We start from the raw sequence: 17173 nt of genomic DNA, 5'->3' as shown, positions 1-17173 counted from the left end.
ATCCTTTAGGAGCCACGACAATAAAACAATAGTTGAGCTGACGTAACTCACCGTACCTTTCCAAGCCGGAGGTCAGTTTCTTGCCTTGCGCGCAAACAATTGTATTTAGCCAAATTTGTTTAAGTTCCTCGAAAGGGATGCACCTAGTTTATTCTAAATTTTTTTGTCATTAAAGAAGATTAGTAATAGCTAAACAATGTCATTACAAACGATTTTTCATACTGAATAACCAAGAGGGATTTATTTTAAGTCTTGCATCCTCCCCAATGAAAATCAGTCTGTCGGTTTAGAGTTAAGTGCTTCTATGGTTTCCACGAGAATTGTAAACCCCATGCCATTTGCCATCTATTAATGCCCAAACCTTTGACTTCGCCTGACCGCTTTCAAAGTGGGATAAGCTGCAAGCGAGGAATCTTGTCACCTTTCCGTTTGGAGTCACGAGAAATTCTCGAGAAGAAATTGACAACAGTTTCTTCTCTCCGTTTTAGAAAAATAAGCTTCAGGAAACATCCTGCCTTTATTTTAGACGGAATGATTGGGCAAATTAGGGAAGAACTCAATCTAAAATGATTGTTTTTCAACTCTTTTGCCATTTAAAACAGAGCGATCAACTTAATCCGGAAATGATATTAAGCTATTGAGGACCCAGGCAGAAAGTGATCCCTTTATTTCGGATCGACTCTACTTGATTGGTTCTTTTCCATTTCTTCTTCTTGCGTATGCTGTATGCACTGGCTTAATTAAAGGACTGAAGTATTCTTTAAGCATTGGCTTTCCCATAAGAAGCTCAAGCTGCAATCCTGTATCCATTTTTCGTCTGAAAATATTTATTTAGTGTCGTGTTTACCAGGTGCTGTGTTTGCTCACTTGCAAATTATCCCTAGCAAGTCGATTTAAGCGCGTGGAAATTAGCCCTTTTCTTCATTTGTGACTTCCTGACAACGTACAAAGACCGCACGGAAACAGACGCTATCAGCCCGCCGACTTTAAATCTTCTAATCACAAGGTGCAGTGAATTTGTATTTCTATTTAAGTTTACGTCACACAGGAATTATTTATTTGATTTGCGTGCCTTCAACTGTTTAGGACGTATTTGCTTTTTTATGAGCTAGAATTTGGCAAATATACCGCCATTCATCACCATAGTTAGGCATCCTAGTTCACTATAAAATTGCTCGTTGAATGAAAGTTACGGGTTTAAGTGATCAACTCTCCGATTAACGCACACAAATGCGACAGAAAAATTCACCAATGACTCAAATTTATTCAATATTTACTAGGCTATGACAACACTGCAGTCTGCTACGAGGTTATGAATAATAGTTGTCGTGTCCTTGACCGGTCATACACGCCTCTCTTTTTCCATATTCACGCCATTTGTGGTCTCCGCAATAAATGTTTTATTTTCAGTGTCTTGTAGAAATTCATCACAGCACATGTCATTTGTGTCAGGTTTTTTCAAGAGTATAAGAGACAAAATCCAAATAATGTCTCCTTCGTTCAACGTGTCTCGGAAACAACTTCTCAAGGAAGGAATGAATGACAACCCTTTTGGAGACATCACGGCGCGTATCCTGTTGTTGTCAGCCTGCCATGCATACAAAATGAGACATGGGACCCTTTTTGTCTCAGATAGTGGCTATTCTAGGAAACAGAAAATTGACATTATCCCAACTGACGCAAATGACTCTGAAAGCCACTTTAAATTATTTTAATAATTCTGAAGTTGCACCTCAAAGCTCAACCGAAGCAAGGTGACCCCCATAAAGGAAAAACAAGAATAGATATGCTCCGTGTTTCTTCATGTGACAAACTTGATCAATTTTTTTGGTCAGCAACATATTTTCCCTTCGAGTACATGCATACTAGTGAGAAATCATCGAGGCTTGGTGTATCAATACGGGCACTGTTTTATATGTCATCACAAAAAAATTGAATGACTCTCTGATCGTTTGGCTTACTAAAAGAAAAGAATTCACCGTTCACGTTTTCTGGTATGGTCGGCCGAAAAACCGTGATCCAGCACAATTGTCTGTTTGAGTCAAGATTCGACATTTTAGTTATTATCCGCATTCGTAATATGGTTAAAGAATTTCAAGACATTATAACATTTTATTCCACTTAAATTGCTGCCAGAAGATAACTGAATCTGGCAAATGTCTAAAAAGATTTTAAATGTAAGTAAGAACAAAGTTGGAAGGCAAATTGTTGAGCATATATTCACCGGTAAATGGAACGTATTTCAACCCAGCAGGAAATTGACGGCGTGAATACGATCCTAAAACTTTCAACCAAATGAAAAGTAGATGTCAATGTACTCATATTAGAAATATGTTCAAGGAACATTTATATATTAGGTTATTCGGAATAATTAAATATCCACAGTTTATCATACTTCCAACGCTTTTGGGCAAACGGTGTTGATATGTCTTCATCATAACAAGATTTGCTTTTGTTTGATTGGACAAGTTTCTAAACTTCACCTCCCACCTCATCAAAAAACAATACAACTGCCACTCAAAATGAACTCTGTCTTGACGCAGTGATGTCAAAATGGACAGGGATATTTTGATGTTAATCAGTCCTGCGAATGATAACTTGACCACGTGCGCTCTTATCTCATGGAAGATATAAGCCATGAAAGATACACGTCTGATCACTAGAGTGTGGTATGTTTCCGGTAAGAGATCAAGCAAGCTTCGGCCTTCAGCAGAAATTATTAAGACCTCAGCCATGTATTGGCCGACGACAAACGAACGTTTTTGCCTTGGAAACCCGTCCCTGATATGAATTACGAAATCAGAATGGCAAATGTCATCACTTCGTAGCGCTGCTGGACAAATCCGAAGAAACATCCACTGTCATAAACACAGTGAACAATCATTTGCGGATTAGGCGATAACTGCGAGGTCTTGCTGTGTTTGGTCAGGTAGGCTGGGTTTAAATTTGTCAATGGACCGCCTCGATTTGGGTGCACGGCGAAAATTTGCACTTTAGTAATAAAACGTTTGGTGCGAAATCGCGGCATGTTTTGTTTCAAGCTCACTGTTTATCTTCGAAGGCCTTGCGTGCTTTTCTCGGGCTGTTTAGATTCGACTGACGTTAAGCCGTGGAATTATCTGACATTCTTCATCTTTCAGTTTGTATTATTACTTGGTCGGTAAATTTTCTCGAAAACACGAAATCAAGAAAGCCCTTAGAAATATAAATTTTTGGATTTGAGTTTTGCAGCTGACCCTTTTGTGTTACCCTCGACTTGATTTCGTGGCTGTCATTAGTGGTTGTATGCTATTTTCCATCTTCGTGACCTTTTCAATCACAAACAAGCAATCCGATATTTTGGTGTGTTGGTGGCGCTATGGTTTACTATATTTTGGTAACTCAGTCAATGGAATAAGAACTGCTGCTCCGCCTTGTTTATCTCGATTCTCTACCGCGTAAACAGCGCTGTGATGTGCGTAAAATTTACCTTGCGAAATTTTCGTAATCCTTCCAAACATTTTAATTATTACAACGATTTTAAGTGGAGGCAAAAAAGCCGCGCATTAATCAGACTTTCAAGCTTCGGGTATCACAGATCAGGCGCGCTACTTTAGGTTTGTGATCATGTTTCTGAATAGCCATTAGAGGGAGGGGGACTTATTTGATAATTTTCGTCAATGTTTTTGAAACCATCATTTGTTGAGACAAAACTGTAATGGCTATGTTGACATCGTACGTCACACATCGCAGCCAACCATGAAAGCCTTGGATTGACGTTTTCAATGCCCGTTAACATGTGTCTCATTTGAAAACCAAACAAGGGGGCGTTCTTAGGGAGGGAAATGTATTGTCACGAACTAATTACTGTAAAAACAGAATATTCAATTAGGAAATTTGTCAGCGCCGAACAAGAGCCCAAACGGATTGTATTTATTTGCGTTAGGTTGCTCTTGCAGCCTTGGCAACATTTAAGTGTTTTGGAGTCGACAGACAGCGAATAGTTACCTCTCGCGGATGTGTTTGCCAGATGTGTGAGAGAACGAAATTTGCATACGGTGGCGATGCCATATCTAATGTGTGCACTTTGATTGGAGGGGGAGGGAATTCAGTTGCGCAAAGTCGATTTTGGGAACATAAGAGAGAAAGCGTACATTTCATTTCACAAATCTGTTCGACAGACGTAGACAAAAGTGGGTAAATCCGTTAAGTAAACATTATAAGCTGGCAGGAGGTAAATCACAGCAAAAAGCGATTGAAAGATAGGTATGCAGCATCCTCCTCCGAGCCAAACACAATACGATTTCAGTTACTCAGAACATTACTTGTAACTGCAATTACTCGCTAAATTCGCTCCATTAAGGTAAGCCAATCTTTCCTTAACATCTTTTTAGTTTGGCAGCTTCTGTAAGGCGCAAATTAGCAATCTATAATTGGCCCAGTAGTTCGTCATTGTCTGGCTTTCAAAGGGCACAACAGGCGGAATGCTAATTGAATATTACAGCATAATGTAACAATATAATTGTGGACAATTAATTATATGTCTTAATGGTTTTAAAGAAACGCTAGTCCGCGTTAAGCGGGCGCATATCGCTGTTAGAATATAAGTTCAGTGCTTGTGCGCTTGATTCATTCTTTTTCTTGTCGCTTTCAGGACAACAGACATTCCATGAAGAGGAAAGAGCGATGGAAAGATGCTCGATGCTGTTATACGGTTTATTGATTGCCTCCGGCATTTTATCATCACAAGCCAGAGGTAAGACTATCTGCTTTCAACGATGCAACAAACGCCGGTATAGTAAACGAATTACAATATATATTCGTTAATAACATACATGACACAGCATGGTGTCAAGGCACACCTAAATCGCTGCTTCTTATAAACAGTTTGTACAATTCAACCTCACCTCGCGGGCTCCCGATCAATGCCGGCAGCTCGGGGTAGTAGAAGGGGTCTCGATCTTTGCACGACAGGTGACAAAAGAGAGCGTTTAAACTGCAGTTAACATAATTACCTTAACACGAGGAAATACCTCGCCAGACCTGTCATCAAAACGGCGTTGGCAACGGTTTACTGGCCAAAGGAGTTTGTACTTGCTTTTCTTTGATGCAAATACAGATATTTTTTTTATTGCAGATGACAAAGAATACACAAATGGTGAAGTTAAAGGTCTTGTGGTGGAGTTATCCCCAGACTCGACGGAAGTTCTTTCAGGCAACGTCACTTTGTCTTTTCATTTTCCTGGAAATTGTTCTTTATTTAAAACCGCGGAAAGAACGCTTAGTGTCTTTGTATATGATAACAGCACTGGCCAAAAACTTCACACAGAAAACGTACGGTTTCGCAGTGACCTTAACATGACCATAGTTTTGCCTTGCGAAGTCTTCGACCACCCAGGATTGTATCGATTCAAGTATCGCATTTCAGACAGTGACTATGAAGCATTCATCTCTAAGACACTGACTCTTAAATGGGGAGATATACGATTTGATTCGCCGAAAACTCACACTGCGTTAACTCGACTTAGTTCCATATGGATTCAGCACAATCGCAAGTGCATGCCGAAGAAAAACCGGGACTCAATTAATCTTCTGTATCTCAAAGGAAACAAATTTGTGGCCAAAAAGTACGTTCGAAAACTGTCCAATGGAAGGCAGGGGGAATCGCATGGCTCCTGGATTCGAATGGGATTTTCTTGTCATGTGTTTGACACAGAAGGAAGCTATGCCTTGGAGTACATGACTGGTTTTGCTAATACTTCACTTGCCAAAAGTGACCCATTCGACGTGCACTGGGATCGCCCAATACTGTCCCCTCCAGCCAACAAAATATTTCCATGCAAAACCTCATTTATAGTTTCCTTCAAACAGCTGGATTGCCCGTATGCAAGACTCAGCGATGTCATACAGTTACGAGATAAATACTCAGAGACTATTATCGCACGAAGGCGAGTTACGCAAGGTCACACTGCTGTATTCTTTCAGTGTTCCCTGTTTAAGGAATACGTTGAGGAATATTGCTTTGATTATGTCACTTACTCAAGGTTGACAGGGCACAATGGGAGAATAGCCTCCAAGTGTCTTCCAACTCATGCACCAGGTGAGTTTTAAATGGAGACCATGAATTAAATTCGAAATAAAGAATAGTCTCAAAGCGTCGTCACATTATAAACTGCTTGGAAAAAAAACCGGGAATTTTCTTTCGAATAAAGTAATCACGTAAGAGTCCTTTTCAATGAGCAGGGCAAGTTGCCTTATTGGTTTCGCGTTGAATGGCTCAACACGTTTATTGTATTGGAGAAAAGGACTTTACACATCAAAGGAATTCTGAAAACTTTTTTCCCCAAATCATTCCTACATCGGCGCTCTCTTACTTGACAGAACTTGATCTCAAGCCACGCAAGGAACAGCTTCCCTTTTTTTCTAATAATTAAGTGACAGTATCGTAGTCAAACGATAATACTTTATCTTATTGTACTTCACCACTATGAAAAACAAGAACCTATTCTTCATTTGAAGACATTGAAGAAGAAGGTCGCAACTTGTGGAAATGTAAAGCATTTAAGTTCTAAACTCCTTTGAATGCAGTCAAGTCAGCAAAGTTACACTGGCTCTTCCCAACAAATTACTCTGACAACTAGCACTGGTTTGTTGTGTGGTCAGATTGTGGTTAACCAACATCATGGCAATCAAATTACTGAGTATTCAACTGTTTAATTAGTTACTAGCGTATCTTAAAACGGATTTTTTTTGTACGAATTCTCTGGTATTGTCTGTCAGGTTTTTGAAGAGATACGAGTTTAAAATTTAAGGTGTAGTGTTTAATACTTTCAAACTAAGTCAAAATGAATGAAAAGACAGGAAATGCAGCGAGGCGCAGATGAGCTATTAAGCGGCAATTAGCACCACTCGAAGAAGACACGGCTCAGAAACCCGTTAATGTCTTCGTTTCATAAATAAAACTTATTTCTAAAGAAGAATTAGATGATAATTGGCAGTATTCATGGCCACATAGTTGAATAGCGTTCTAGTGACGTAAACAGTCTTGTGACAAGTATATTGATGAGCTTTGCTCCAAAACTACGACATTATTGTTTTTAACAAAGAAACCATACCGGTGTTTTCAAGTGTTTATTCCTACGTTGAGCAAAAAGTTCATGGGCAGAAGTTTAGCGATGACTTTACCAAAATATTGATTCGCACTTGAGTGTTGCCTCCCGCAATGGGTTAAAATAGCATGCAGTTGATCGGTTCGCCAAGACGAAAACAACCGGGGCTCTTCTGTAAATTACGTTCACATACACATTCAAAACCTGTTTGTAAGACAGGAGATGTTTTTGAAGCTATCTGGTATTCCGAAAACTAAAATAAGCTCTTTAGAAATTAGAGTTTTGATTTATAAACTTACATTTTTTTTTCAGATCCGTTCCTTTGTTGAGCGATTAATATTAAACATTCCGTCGATCTCCGATTTTTATCTTTTTTTATCAAGGGTTGATCGATTTGAAGAGCAAGAGTAAAATCTAAACGATAGGGTTGCGTGGTCTTTTTAAGCCAAAAATGACGGTTTGTTACATAATGTGCCGTTTCAGACAGCAGGAAATTTGTGGAAGCTTGATCTTTTTAGCCGTTCTAGGCATTTATCTGTCGGGACCCGGAGAAGAATTTCGAGATTAACATTGATCTTTGCTCTACTTGAATATGACACAAAGAATAACAAACAAACTTTTCACATTTTACATCTTCAACTGGGATAGTCTTCATTTGTCGTGAAGGACCTTTATCTCGAGCACTTGAACGTAATGGTTGTGTGTTTAATCCTGGCTGGTCTTTCACAAACCTGGAGACCGGATTAATAATATTTATCTTCTCTCTGTGGAACTTTATCCGCAGCATTTTATGCTGTTGAACTTTGTCAGTGTTTCATTAACGCACACCAGGGAATGTTACAGTTGATGCATGGCCATTTCGCAATATCTTCAATGGTCAATTCGTCCCAACTTTTCTTCTGACAATCTGAAGGTATTTTTGATGTATGCCCGACTTTTCCTCAGTTTACGTCTCTTAAAAGCGTTTTTTCCCCAATAATTACAGCGAAGGAAATTGAATATAGTCCTTGTTGTTGCTATAATTGTAAAGTTTGATTTTTTAAAATTCAATTATTTGTTTCATTGATATTTTTTCAGTGGTGTAGCAACTCTCGTAACCCGCTATTGTTTGGTTTTGTTAGCAGCTTTTATCGTTTTTAGTCCAAATCATTCAATTGTTTAGTCTTTAGTTTTTACCAATCACATTGTACGCTACAAGTGCTGCTACATCACCCTATGGTATGATATTCGCACAAATATATCAAATATATCAAACTTCGCAATTCAGAGATCGTCCAGCTCTGTTTACAGGCAAATCAAACGGCCAAAATAGAAGCTGTTTATTTTACAGTATTTATCCTTCTCGTTGCGGGATGGCAGACATTTGAAGTGCGATTTGTTGATGCCACTGTGGTGGTTTCCGGAGCAATGGATATCCTGTCAGGCATCGAACCAATAGTGACAAAAATGAGAACAATTTTTCGCAAACTCAGTTGTTGTCATTAAGTCTCATTACGGCTAGTATTCTAGTTACCTTCGCGGCTTCCATTAAGCTCTTTCAGTTCGTAGTGACATATGAGAAAAACTCGCGTCTGAAGGAATTAGATATAAAGGAGCAGTAAAATAACACTTGAAGCTGGTCAGAAGCTATTTGCATTCCCTGCTGCCATGAATCTGCCGATTTCTTTCTTTAAATTAACCGAGCACGTATTGTCACACAATTTGTTTTTCCAAATTAAGTTTTCTTCTCTAGTTTACAATACTTTGGATTGGTTGAATTTCCCTAATAGTCGTGCTGTTCCTTGAAGCTTGTATAATCTCTTCATCAACACGATTTGGCTGCTTTATTTAGTGTAATGTCGGGCTTTGCTGAAACAAGACAACATAGAGATGTTGGTTAGCAATCTAGTGCTTCGGGTTGTGAATTTAATAACACGTGCAGAGTTTGTGCTTGAAATTTATGGCTGGAAATCGTGCGTCATGAGCTTTTTGGTAATCATAGTAATAAGATCAACCTAATTAATACTGGCGTAAAAATTCTGAGTTTCGGCACGAATCTAATGATAGATCTATAACTTATCCATGAAAAAGTGTGCCCAGGACTTCTCAAGATGAAATCTAAGGTGTATTTTCTTTGTATTCAGCGACCTTTTTTAACTGCCGTTTAGTGCTGCATGCGTAACACGGGAAGAGATTATATAATGTCGTGACTTGGACCGTGTCACGACAAGATGAATATACAAAATCAAATCATAGACATTGAAAAATTCATTTTGCAACACATCCTTAGCACGTGACGTGATCTTGAACACATTTGACGTTCGTGACCTTGATTCATATTCAATTGGTGTCACTTTGTTGTCACGTTATGTGATTAATGAAAAGTCAATTACTGATATAAGACAAGTACACACGTGTTGAATACTGTTAAGAGCCTAAAATCACGAAACCTAGTTTCTTACCTTTGGCGGTGAAAAGAAACTTTATTTAAAACACGCAATAAACAGACAATTGAAATATCTAATCCAGATCTGAAAAAAAATTGTTTGGTTTTATTACAAACGCGGACAATCCTCTTAGAAGGTTCCGGAAAGGGATTTTATTTTTGAACAAAACTTGTTTAAGATGAAAGGACACTTAACATCAGACATTCTGGCGCCAATCTCTGGTGCCAATATTTTCTTTCTGATTTATTGTGCACTTAAGATATTCGTCGAAAAGAGAGCTGAAAAGCTAAAAACCTAGCTCTCAGCTTTTTTTTTGTAATGGAATATCTGCATTTGCTGTTGGTGGCAAGAAATACAAGACATTTAGTTGATCTGCGCGATCCGAACTTTGGAAATTTCGTGAGATGTTATTTCAGTTTGATCTAAATTCTCGTACTTACAATACAAATGAAAGTGTGAACAGATGATAAATTAGCAATTTGTGAAGCCACAAAAATGTATCTATAAAGTGCTTTTAAAAAATACTTAACGACTTTGTGGATATTGCCGGTGGGGACCTCAGATAGCTACGTAATTGTCACAGAACTATCTCGCTAGATAAATTGGTGGAAGCCGCAATAACCGAACGCGCCCCTTTTTTTTTGATAAGGGAACAATTCTTCAGTCTCGATTGGCGAAAATTGGACATTGCTGGCATTATCTTAAATAGGTGTACAAGGGCGCATTGCCATTCGTTTTGCTTCAAACTGCAATATTACTTTTCCGTCTGGTTCATACAGGCAGTCAGTTCTGACCAGTTTTGACAAGTCGGTAGATATTTCCAAAATTATCTGCTTCCATCACAACCCTTTGATTTAAAACATTTGACGGTAGTGCAGAACGAAAGGTTATCTTTTAATCCGGTTTAAATCCTGACTGAAGTTGTTTATCCCCTTAGGCAATGGCGAAGGTAGTCACGCTAAGAACCACAATACGACACGGCATCACGATGAACCCAAGAGTTCAGCATTATGAGCTCTTTGGCTTTCCTTATTTAGTCTAGGCCTTCCAAACAAAATGATCTGTTTTCCAATAGTCTTTTTGATACAGAAAGTCGCTTAAAGTGGAAGCTGGTTTACAATCACCCAAAAAAATTGTTGCAAGATATCTTGTTGTTATATTCAGCAACAGTCGGAGTTGAAGTCTTATTTTACTTTATGCGTTGTTTCTTTGTGGTCAGTACAGTTTCTGACATCATTGTTTGGTTGTTATTGATTGTTGTTACTTTTTTATTACCATTTTTTCCAAATGTTTTTCTTGATTTTTTTGTTTATTGACATACCGAAATTCTAATGCTTAATTTAATGCAACTAGCTACTTGTAATCAACCCAAAACGGTGAGAATCAAAAAAATGGAAATTATGGAAAATCAAAGTTTCGCGCTGTGCATATAGCTTTTCCAACTGATCTACCATTAGGCCAAGTTGGAATTGGTTAGTCGCGAGTTTGTATCATATCCCGTGTGAGGAGATGCCAATTTTTTCTGCCTTACTGAAAGTCAATTAAGTCTTATAGTTAACTACAACGCTCGCTATAACGATATGAGCTTTTCAATGTCTTCATTATCAATTTGTCATGTCAGTTGATTCTATTCCCTACAGTGGCTGCCCTTGTTAAAATATATAGTTTTCTTGGCAAAAAAGGAGGAAAGCAAAGCAGAGGAAAATGACGTCGGGTGTTTTTTCCTGTTCAAGAAGGAACCCTTCTGTCATTCATGTGTCACAAATATTGAGGACTGAGATTAACAATTAGCAAATAGAGAACGGAACCATAGCTAATTGCTAAGTCTCAATACTAGACACGCACAGTGCAAGATGCAAGACGAAATAAGAAATGAAGCGCAAGCTGAACAACAAGTGACTTGTGTACAGCAATTCTGAGATTAGGGGTCCGGTATGTGTTGTAATAAGAGCAGAGTATATGCTGCACTTTGTCTTTATTAAGTGATTGTAAAATATGCTTCCCAGGCTGACAGTTTCTATGGAGTTTGTAAAACATTCCATTGTATCAGTTGGTGCTTCCGTTGGCGAAAACATCACGTACGACACTGGACTTTAGAGGATTATTATAAACAAGAAGTGGACCTCTGAGTGGTCTTTGGACAGAGGTTGAAGACCTCTTCCGTACGTCAATTAAGAACATACCGGTCTGTGTGAAGATTGGATTAAGCAAGACAAAGACATGTTGGGTCAAGTTCAATATGTTCTCTTACAACTTCCAGCATCACTTTTTCAACAAATCTTGTTGTAGGTCTTAAACGCGTTGTCACACTGTTCAGTGAATTTTTCGTGTTACTCTTCTCTCATTCGATGTCACGACAAGTTGTACTGCTCACTGCTCATATAACACTAGTTACAACAGGCAAAAATATTTCGAGACAAGTTGCAGAACTTCTACTAGCCGCAACTCTTCTCGCAACGATGCAGTGAATTTTTTCAGGCATTGGGTGGAGTGATGTCAGTCCTGCAACTTGTGCCGGAAGGGTTAGTGGCATCAACCAATGAAAATGTTCCTTTGATGTCATGTAATCATCGAAAAGGAGACAAGTTAAAAAAACGTTGCCCTGTGTAACGCCTGTTAAGCAACTTGTCGCGAAAAGTGAGAACTTTCATTGTCGCAGCAAATTTGCGATAAAGCACCAAATACTGATAACGTCGCCTCGGATCCAATCAGAAAGAAATGGGTTTGTAAAAATAAATCACCGTCTTCTTTTTTGACTTTGTGAAAAAACGATTTAGAGTGCTCAAGTGTCTATGTAAACATATTCTCTAAACCACAGAAGAAAGTTAGATGAACTTTTTTTTTTCTCAGCCTTTTATTAGCGGATAGTGCGTGTCTAGGGTTCACATTTTAATCAAAAATTGCGAGAATTGACATTGTCAATTTTTTTTCCCGACAGGTACTTCAAATTATAGTGGTTGGAGTTCATGGTCCTCCTGGGGTTTGTGTTCCAGCTCCTGCGGTGAAGGCAAGCAACGCAGATATCGATACTGTTTGAGTGTCAGGACCTCAAACAAAAAAGAATCAACGTGTGCGGGCAATTCACTTATGTCCAGATCATGCGCTCTTAATCCATGCCCAGGTAGGAAAAGTGGACAAAAAAGGCGTGGGCTTTGTAGCAGCTCCCACGAGGTCGAGGTACAATGTGGTTGGCCTGCCACCTAAACCAAAGACAAAGCTTTGTCGGGCTCAACAACAGCTTCTAAAATAGCAAAGATGGACCAGCTCACCGTATAGCTTCCACAGTGCCCCACGTTTGTTTTGTGTTTCATTTCCGAATGACTGTGAGCCTCGCAATCAAAGTTTGGGTCGTATTAAGTTGCATCGTTTGTCTAAGACTAGTGTACTGTTTAGGATGGGTTTTTTGTTCGCCATGATCCTGTAAATAATTGCGAGTTTCTTTCCATGGTTAGTTTCAGGCTGGAAGTGCACCTGTGAATGCCAATTAACTGAACCTGAAGGAATGATTACCTCGTCTCCTCAGCTTTTCACTCGCGTTGGATCTTTCACTTGTACTTGGGTCATAAGTCTCCCCGCAGGGAATACGGTCAGGTTATCGTTTGACGCACTGGAGTTGAACGGAGACTTCATCATAATACGAGATGGGGTCGATACAAGTGCACCGGCAATTGCTATTATCAAGGACGGTAACCACAAACTTACAGATCCGATATTCTCCACCGGAAACAGTTTGTATATATTTTACAAGCACAATGGGGACTGGACAAACGGTACCCGGAGAGGGTTTACAGCGTCTTACAGGACAGTGGAAAAGAGTAAGTCACGATAATATAATAACAACCAATGCAACTAGAAGTCAAAAAGAGATCAGAAAAAGTCTTCGAAGTTTAGTTGATGTTTGTTCTCGTGGGCGTCAAAGACATTTTCCTTGGGACTGAGGCATTTTTCTCAGCTCTTTCTCGTATGTATAGTGGGCTTCACTGTTTGCAAATTTAAACGAAAGAAGAAACCCAGGTGAACTGGCGCAGAGTAAAAGCAAATGTAAGCACCAGCTTAAGAAATGGAAACAAGTCATTCTATTTCATTTGCGCATGCGTTCGCTTGTGAACCGGGGCCACTCAAACTCAAATATTTTCGTGATAGCAATACTAGTGCCATGCAACCTCGGTTGAAGATAAAACCTGCCAGCCATTTTAAACAATTACATCGATTGTGTCAGGGTACCGGTATCCATGCTTCCTTGTTCTGCGCTCTATACGGTACGCCTTGACCCCGCTTGCATTTTGCACTATCGTTCAGTCATAAATTTTTGATAGAACTGGGAACTCAGAAAAATCCGAGCCCCAGATAGGATTCGAACCCACGACCCTCCGTGATCTAGTCGTATGCTCTAACCACTGAGATACCGGAGACTCTATGGCGAGCAAGCATCCGACTAAATCACGGAGGGTCGTGGGTTCGAATCCCATCTGGGGTTCGGATTTTTACGAGTTCCCAGTTCTATCAACAAAATTCATTTCATATGAGTATATCATTCTCACATTCTCTCACAATTGATGCTGTTCGAGAAAAAAAAACAGTAGTTAGGCGTGATTTAAACCTACGAACTTAACTTGACTAGTGTAATGTGCTGTTCACATTCAGTCAAAAATGTTAGACAAACAGTTAATTGGTTGCGTTACTGCTACTGCTAAAAATATTTTATTTGGATTGTTACATTCTTTAGACATCACAACACGGTTAGCGATTATAGTATCCACGAGTACAGATATAGATTCTCTTTCTTTCGTTTAATATAGCTCATTAAGACTGAGTCGCAGAGTGAATAACATCAATCAAAAAAATCTCACCGAACATTACTTCCTAGGTAACTACTCTTTAAAAACTCGCATATATAAAAAAAAATTAAAGGTGCTCGGAAGGATTGGGTGTTGTTAAGGGAGAGTTTTTTCTATCTTTTTTTTAGCTGCTGAGACCGGTCGAGGGCGTCAAGGCAGAGTGAATAATATCAATCAAAAAAATCTCACCGAACATTACTTCCTAGGTAACTACTCTTTAAAAACTCGCATATATAAAAAAAAATTAAAGGTGCTCGGAAGGATTGGGTGTTGTTAAGGGAGAGTTTTTTCTATCTTTTTTTGCAGCTGCTGAGACCGGTCGAGGGCGTCAAGGCAGAAAAAGCCTCGGAAAGCAAGAAGTAATTTTTTTGTCAGTATTCATTTTTGCGATGATTGTTTTTGGCCTTCTTCTGTTTATTGTGTTCAACAAAATACGCCAGCGGCACAAAAGCCTTCACACATCCGCGTCCAGCGGCAGCTCAAGTACATCTGAATGTACGCTAAGATCCTCGGGAACGCCTTCTCCTCTCGATGATGAAGCATCCTGTAACGAGCCTTTGAAAGGATCTCAACACGTTAAAAATGGTCCAAGGAGATCATCGCATAGGAAAAAGATTCGAAGGACAGAGTTTCTTTGCGATGCTGATCGTGTTCCTCGTTGCACTTGCGGGGATTTTTCTGAACTAGAATCTGCCTCAGGCAGCAATTCTGCTGCTAGCGGCTATTCACCTGTCAGAAAACTAAGAGGCGAGGATGGAGTTGGAGAAAGTGTCGATATTCCGTGTGACTGTCCAGACTGCATTCGATACGACAGATATCTTGTAGGAGTTTCGCAAGAGTTTCGTGCTCCTGATAAAAAGTATTACGGGGACTGGATGAACAACTGTTACCACACAGATCAGCGTATTTATGGTGATCCATGTAAATCGTTTGTGTAAATAGTGTTAATTAGTTCATAGTCCTGAAAATAGTTTCTACCGTAAGAAAATATGGAGCTGCACACTGTAATGATGGCAAGAGTGTCATGTATTGTTTTCTTTTCCTTTGTGGATCAATGATCTCCGCCATTGTGTTACCTCGTGTTCTTCGATGCAACAATATATTGTGTATCTTTTTCATTTTATCTTTCCCGAAGTTGCCAATATTTTAGTTAGTATTTGTACAAAACTAAGTTTGTCTCCAAAAGCTGTTTTGTTAGTGAGATGAATGTTGTAATTATTAACATGACAACTGATATGACTGAACCTAGTTGTTCATCCAACAGGAATCCTTTGAACAAATTTACGACGAGAATGATTTTGAATTCCAATACTAAATAATTACATGATTTCTACGATGAAAAACAAAAAGAATTTGAATCACGTTATCGCCAGTAACATATTACATTTTCATCTCTTTCGTCTTACTCGATAAGCCTAAAATAATTCTGAATCTAAAACGTGGTGACGTTACCGTATAAAGGGCCTGGCCAAACGGGAAATGTTTGGTGACCAAACAACATCAAACATTGCTTGGTGACCAAACATTTTACCGTTTGGCCACCTTATTTGGGGCTGTTTGATCGTGTTTGATTATGTTTGGTCGTGTTTGATAAAATTTGAAGGCCATCAAACATTCGATCAAACAACTTAAAACATTCCTTTTGTTCTCGTGTTTGATGGGGGAAGTTTTGTTCCTTTGGCCAGCCGTATCAAACATGTTTGGCACGCTCATGCGTACCACGCTTGCTCAGCCGCTGGTATCCACGTGTTTTTAAACGTATTTGTGACCCATAGTTCTTTGTTTGTGGGGTTTGATCTGAGTTAGATCAAACATGCCTTAACCGTTTGACCACTCACTTATAAAATCAATATGTTTGGTCACCAAATAATCTTTGATGTTGTTTAAACGCCAAACATTTCCCGTTTGACCAGGCCCTAAAACCTGTTATCGCCAGTGGTAGAAATAGGCAAAACATGACATACGTTTGTAGTGTAAAGTTTTTATAACGATTTTACAGTCTAAATTAAGTTACTTTTTGGGAAAAAAGAGGATATATTGTACTACTAAAAGTAATTTACTATTTATTGAATGAAAAAAAAAAAAAACGGGGACAGATTCCTTTAGACAAGTAAGTTTGGGAGAAAAAGACATTAGCTTAGCGTTAGACACGGATTTATAAAAAAAAAATTAAATTAATAAAATTAGAAAAGTTGTGTTGTGATGTACATGTTTTTGTCTGGAGTATTTTGGAATTTCGTAATAATAGTTTTTGTGTTCGAGGAGAACCCATCTATTCATGTCTGTCTCGCGGGATGTCCCTCGGGTATCGATCGTCATGCCATACGAGTTCAGCGTTTGGACAGCATCTTGTTCTGGCACAAATAACCTTGTTCTCATGTGATAGTATTTTGGCTTGTATTGCCCAAGGGAAAGCAAGTCCTGTTGGGGGGATGTAGCAGGTCTCGTAACGTTCAAACTTAACTTCGTTAGAAATTGAATTTTTGGAGTTGGTATCCCATTCCAGATTTTAATAGCAACACGTGAAAAGGCCTTACTTTGAACGGTAAGTGCGGATTGTTTGGTAAAACAGATGTTGAGAGTGTGCTGTAAGAATGAACACTAGTAATTTTAGAAAAGAAATTCGAAATTTTGATCGGTGCAAAATTAGTGTTGATGTCGTACATCAAATTAACAATTTTCTCATAAGAAAGGAATTCGAGCGGTAGACGTTTTCCTTTCAAGAAAAGAGGTATTGCATGCTCCCTTGCTTGAGCAAAGTGAATAAGACGGAGTTCACGGAGTGTGCCAAAAACAAAAGACTAAACAATGGAAACAACAA

The 17173-nt window shown here is 38.9% G+C and overlaps 1 protein-coding gene and 1 long non-coding RNA gene across 12 annotated transcripts in view; one reads left to right on the top strand and one right to left on the bottom strand.

Annotated features, from left to right (window-relative positions):
• The window catches only part of LOC138000758 (uncharacterized), a 30227-nt gene extending 29652 nt beyond the window's left edge, over positions 1 to 575 (bottom strand). Inside the window, exon 1 of the long non-coding RNA XR_011123191.1 lies at positions 1 to 575. This exon is cut by the window's left edge and continues 47 nt beyond it. This is a non-coding gene — a long non-coding RNA (uncharacterized lncRNA).
• LOC138000757 (uncharacterized) overlaps positions 1 to 16547 on the top strand; it is a 26035-nt gene extending 9488 nt beyond the window's left edge. Inside the window, exons 1-7 of one of the 11 annotated variants that reach the window (XM_068847393.1) lie at positions 872 to 1006; positions 4634 to 4735; positions 5117 to 6079; positions 12453 to 12635; positions 12967 to 13329; positions 14481 to 14558; positions 14659 to 16547. In XM_068847393.1, coding sequence (XP_068703494.1) covers positions 4666 to 4735; positions 5117 to 6079; positions 12453 to 12635; positions 12967 to 13329; positions 14481 to 14558; positions 14659 to 15290 — 2289 coding nt within the window. In that variant the 5' untranslated portion in view covers positions 872 to 1006; positions 4634 to 4665 and the 3' untranslated portion in view covers positions 15291 to 16547. Of the gene's footprint in view, positions 1 to 871; positions 1007 to 2612; positions 2930 to 4177; positions 4343 to 4633; positions 4736 to 5098; positions 6080 to 12452; positions 12636 to 12966; positions 13330 to 14480; positions 14559 to 14658 lie in introns of those variants that run through there. The other 10 variants (XM_068847388.1, XM_068847387.1, XM_068847392.1 and 7 more) reach the window with 10 other exon arrangements.
• The last annotated feature ends 626 nt before the right edge of the window (positions 16548 to 17173 follow it).

The sequence above is a fragment of the Montipora foliosa genome, chromosome 4, assembly GCF_036669935.1.
Source record: "Montipora foliosa isolate CH-2021 chromosome 4, ASM3666993v2, whole genome shotgun sequence".
NCBI lineage: Eukaryota > Metazoa > Cnidaria > Anthozoa > Scleractinia > Acroporidae > Montipora > Montipora foliosa.
This window is presented reverse-complemented; position numbering and strand designations above follow the sequence as displayed.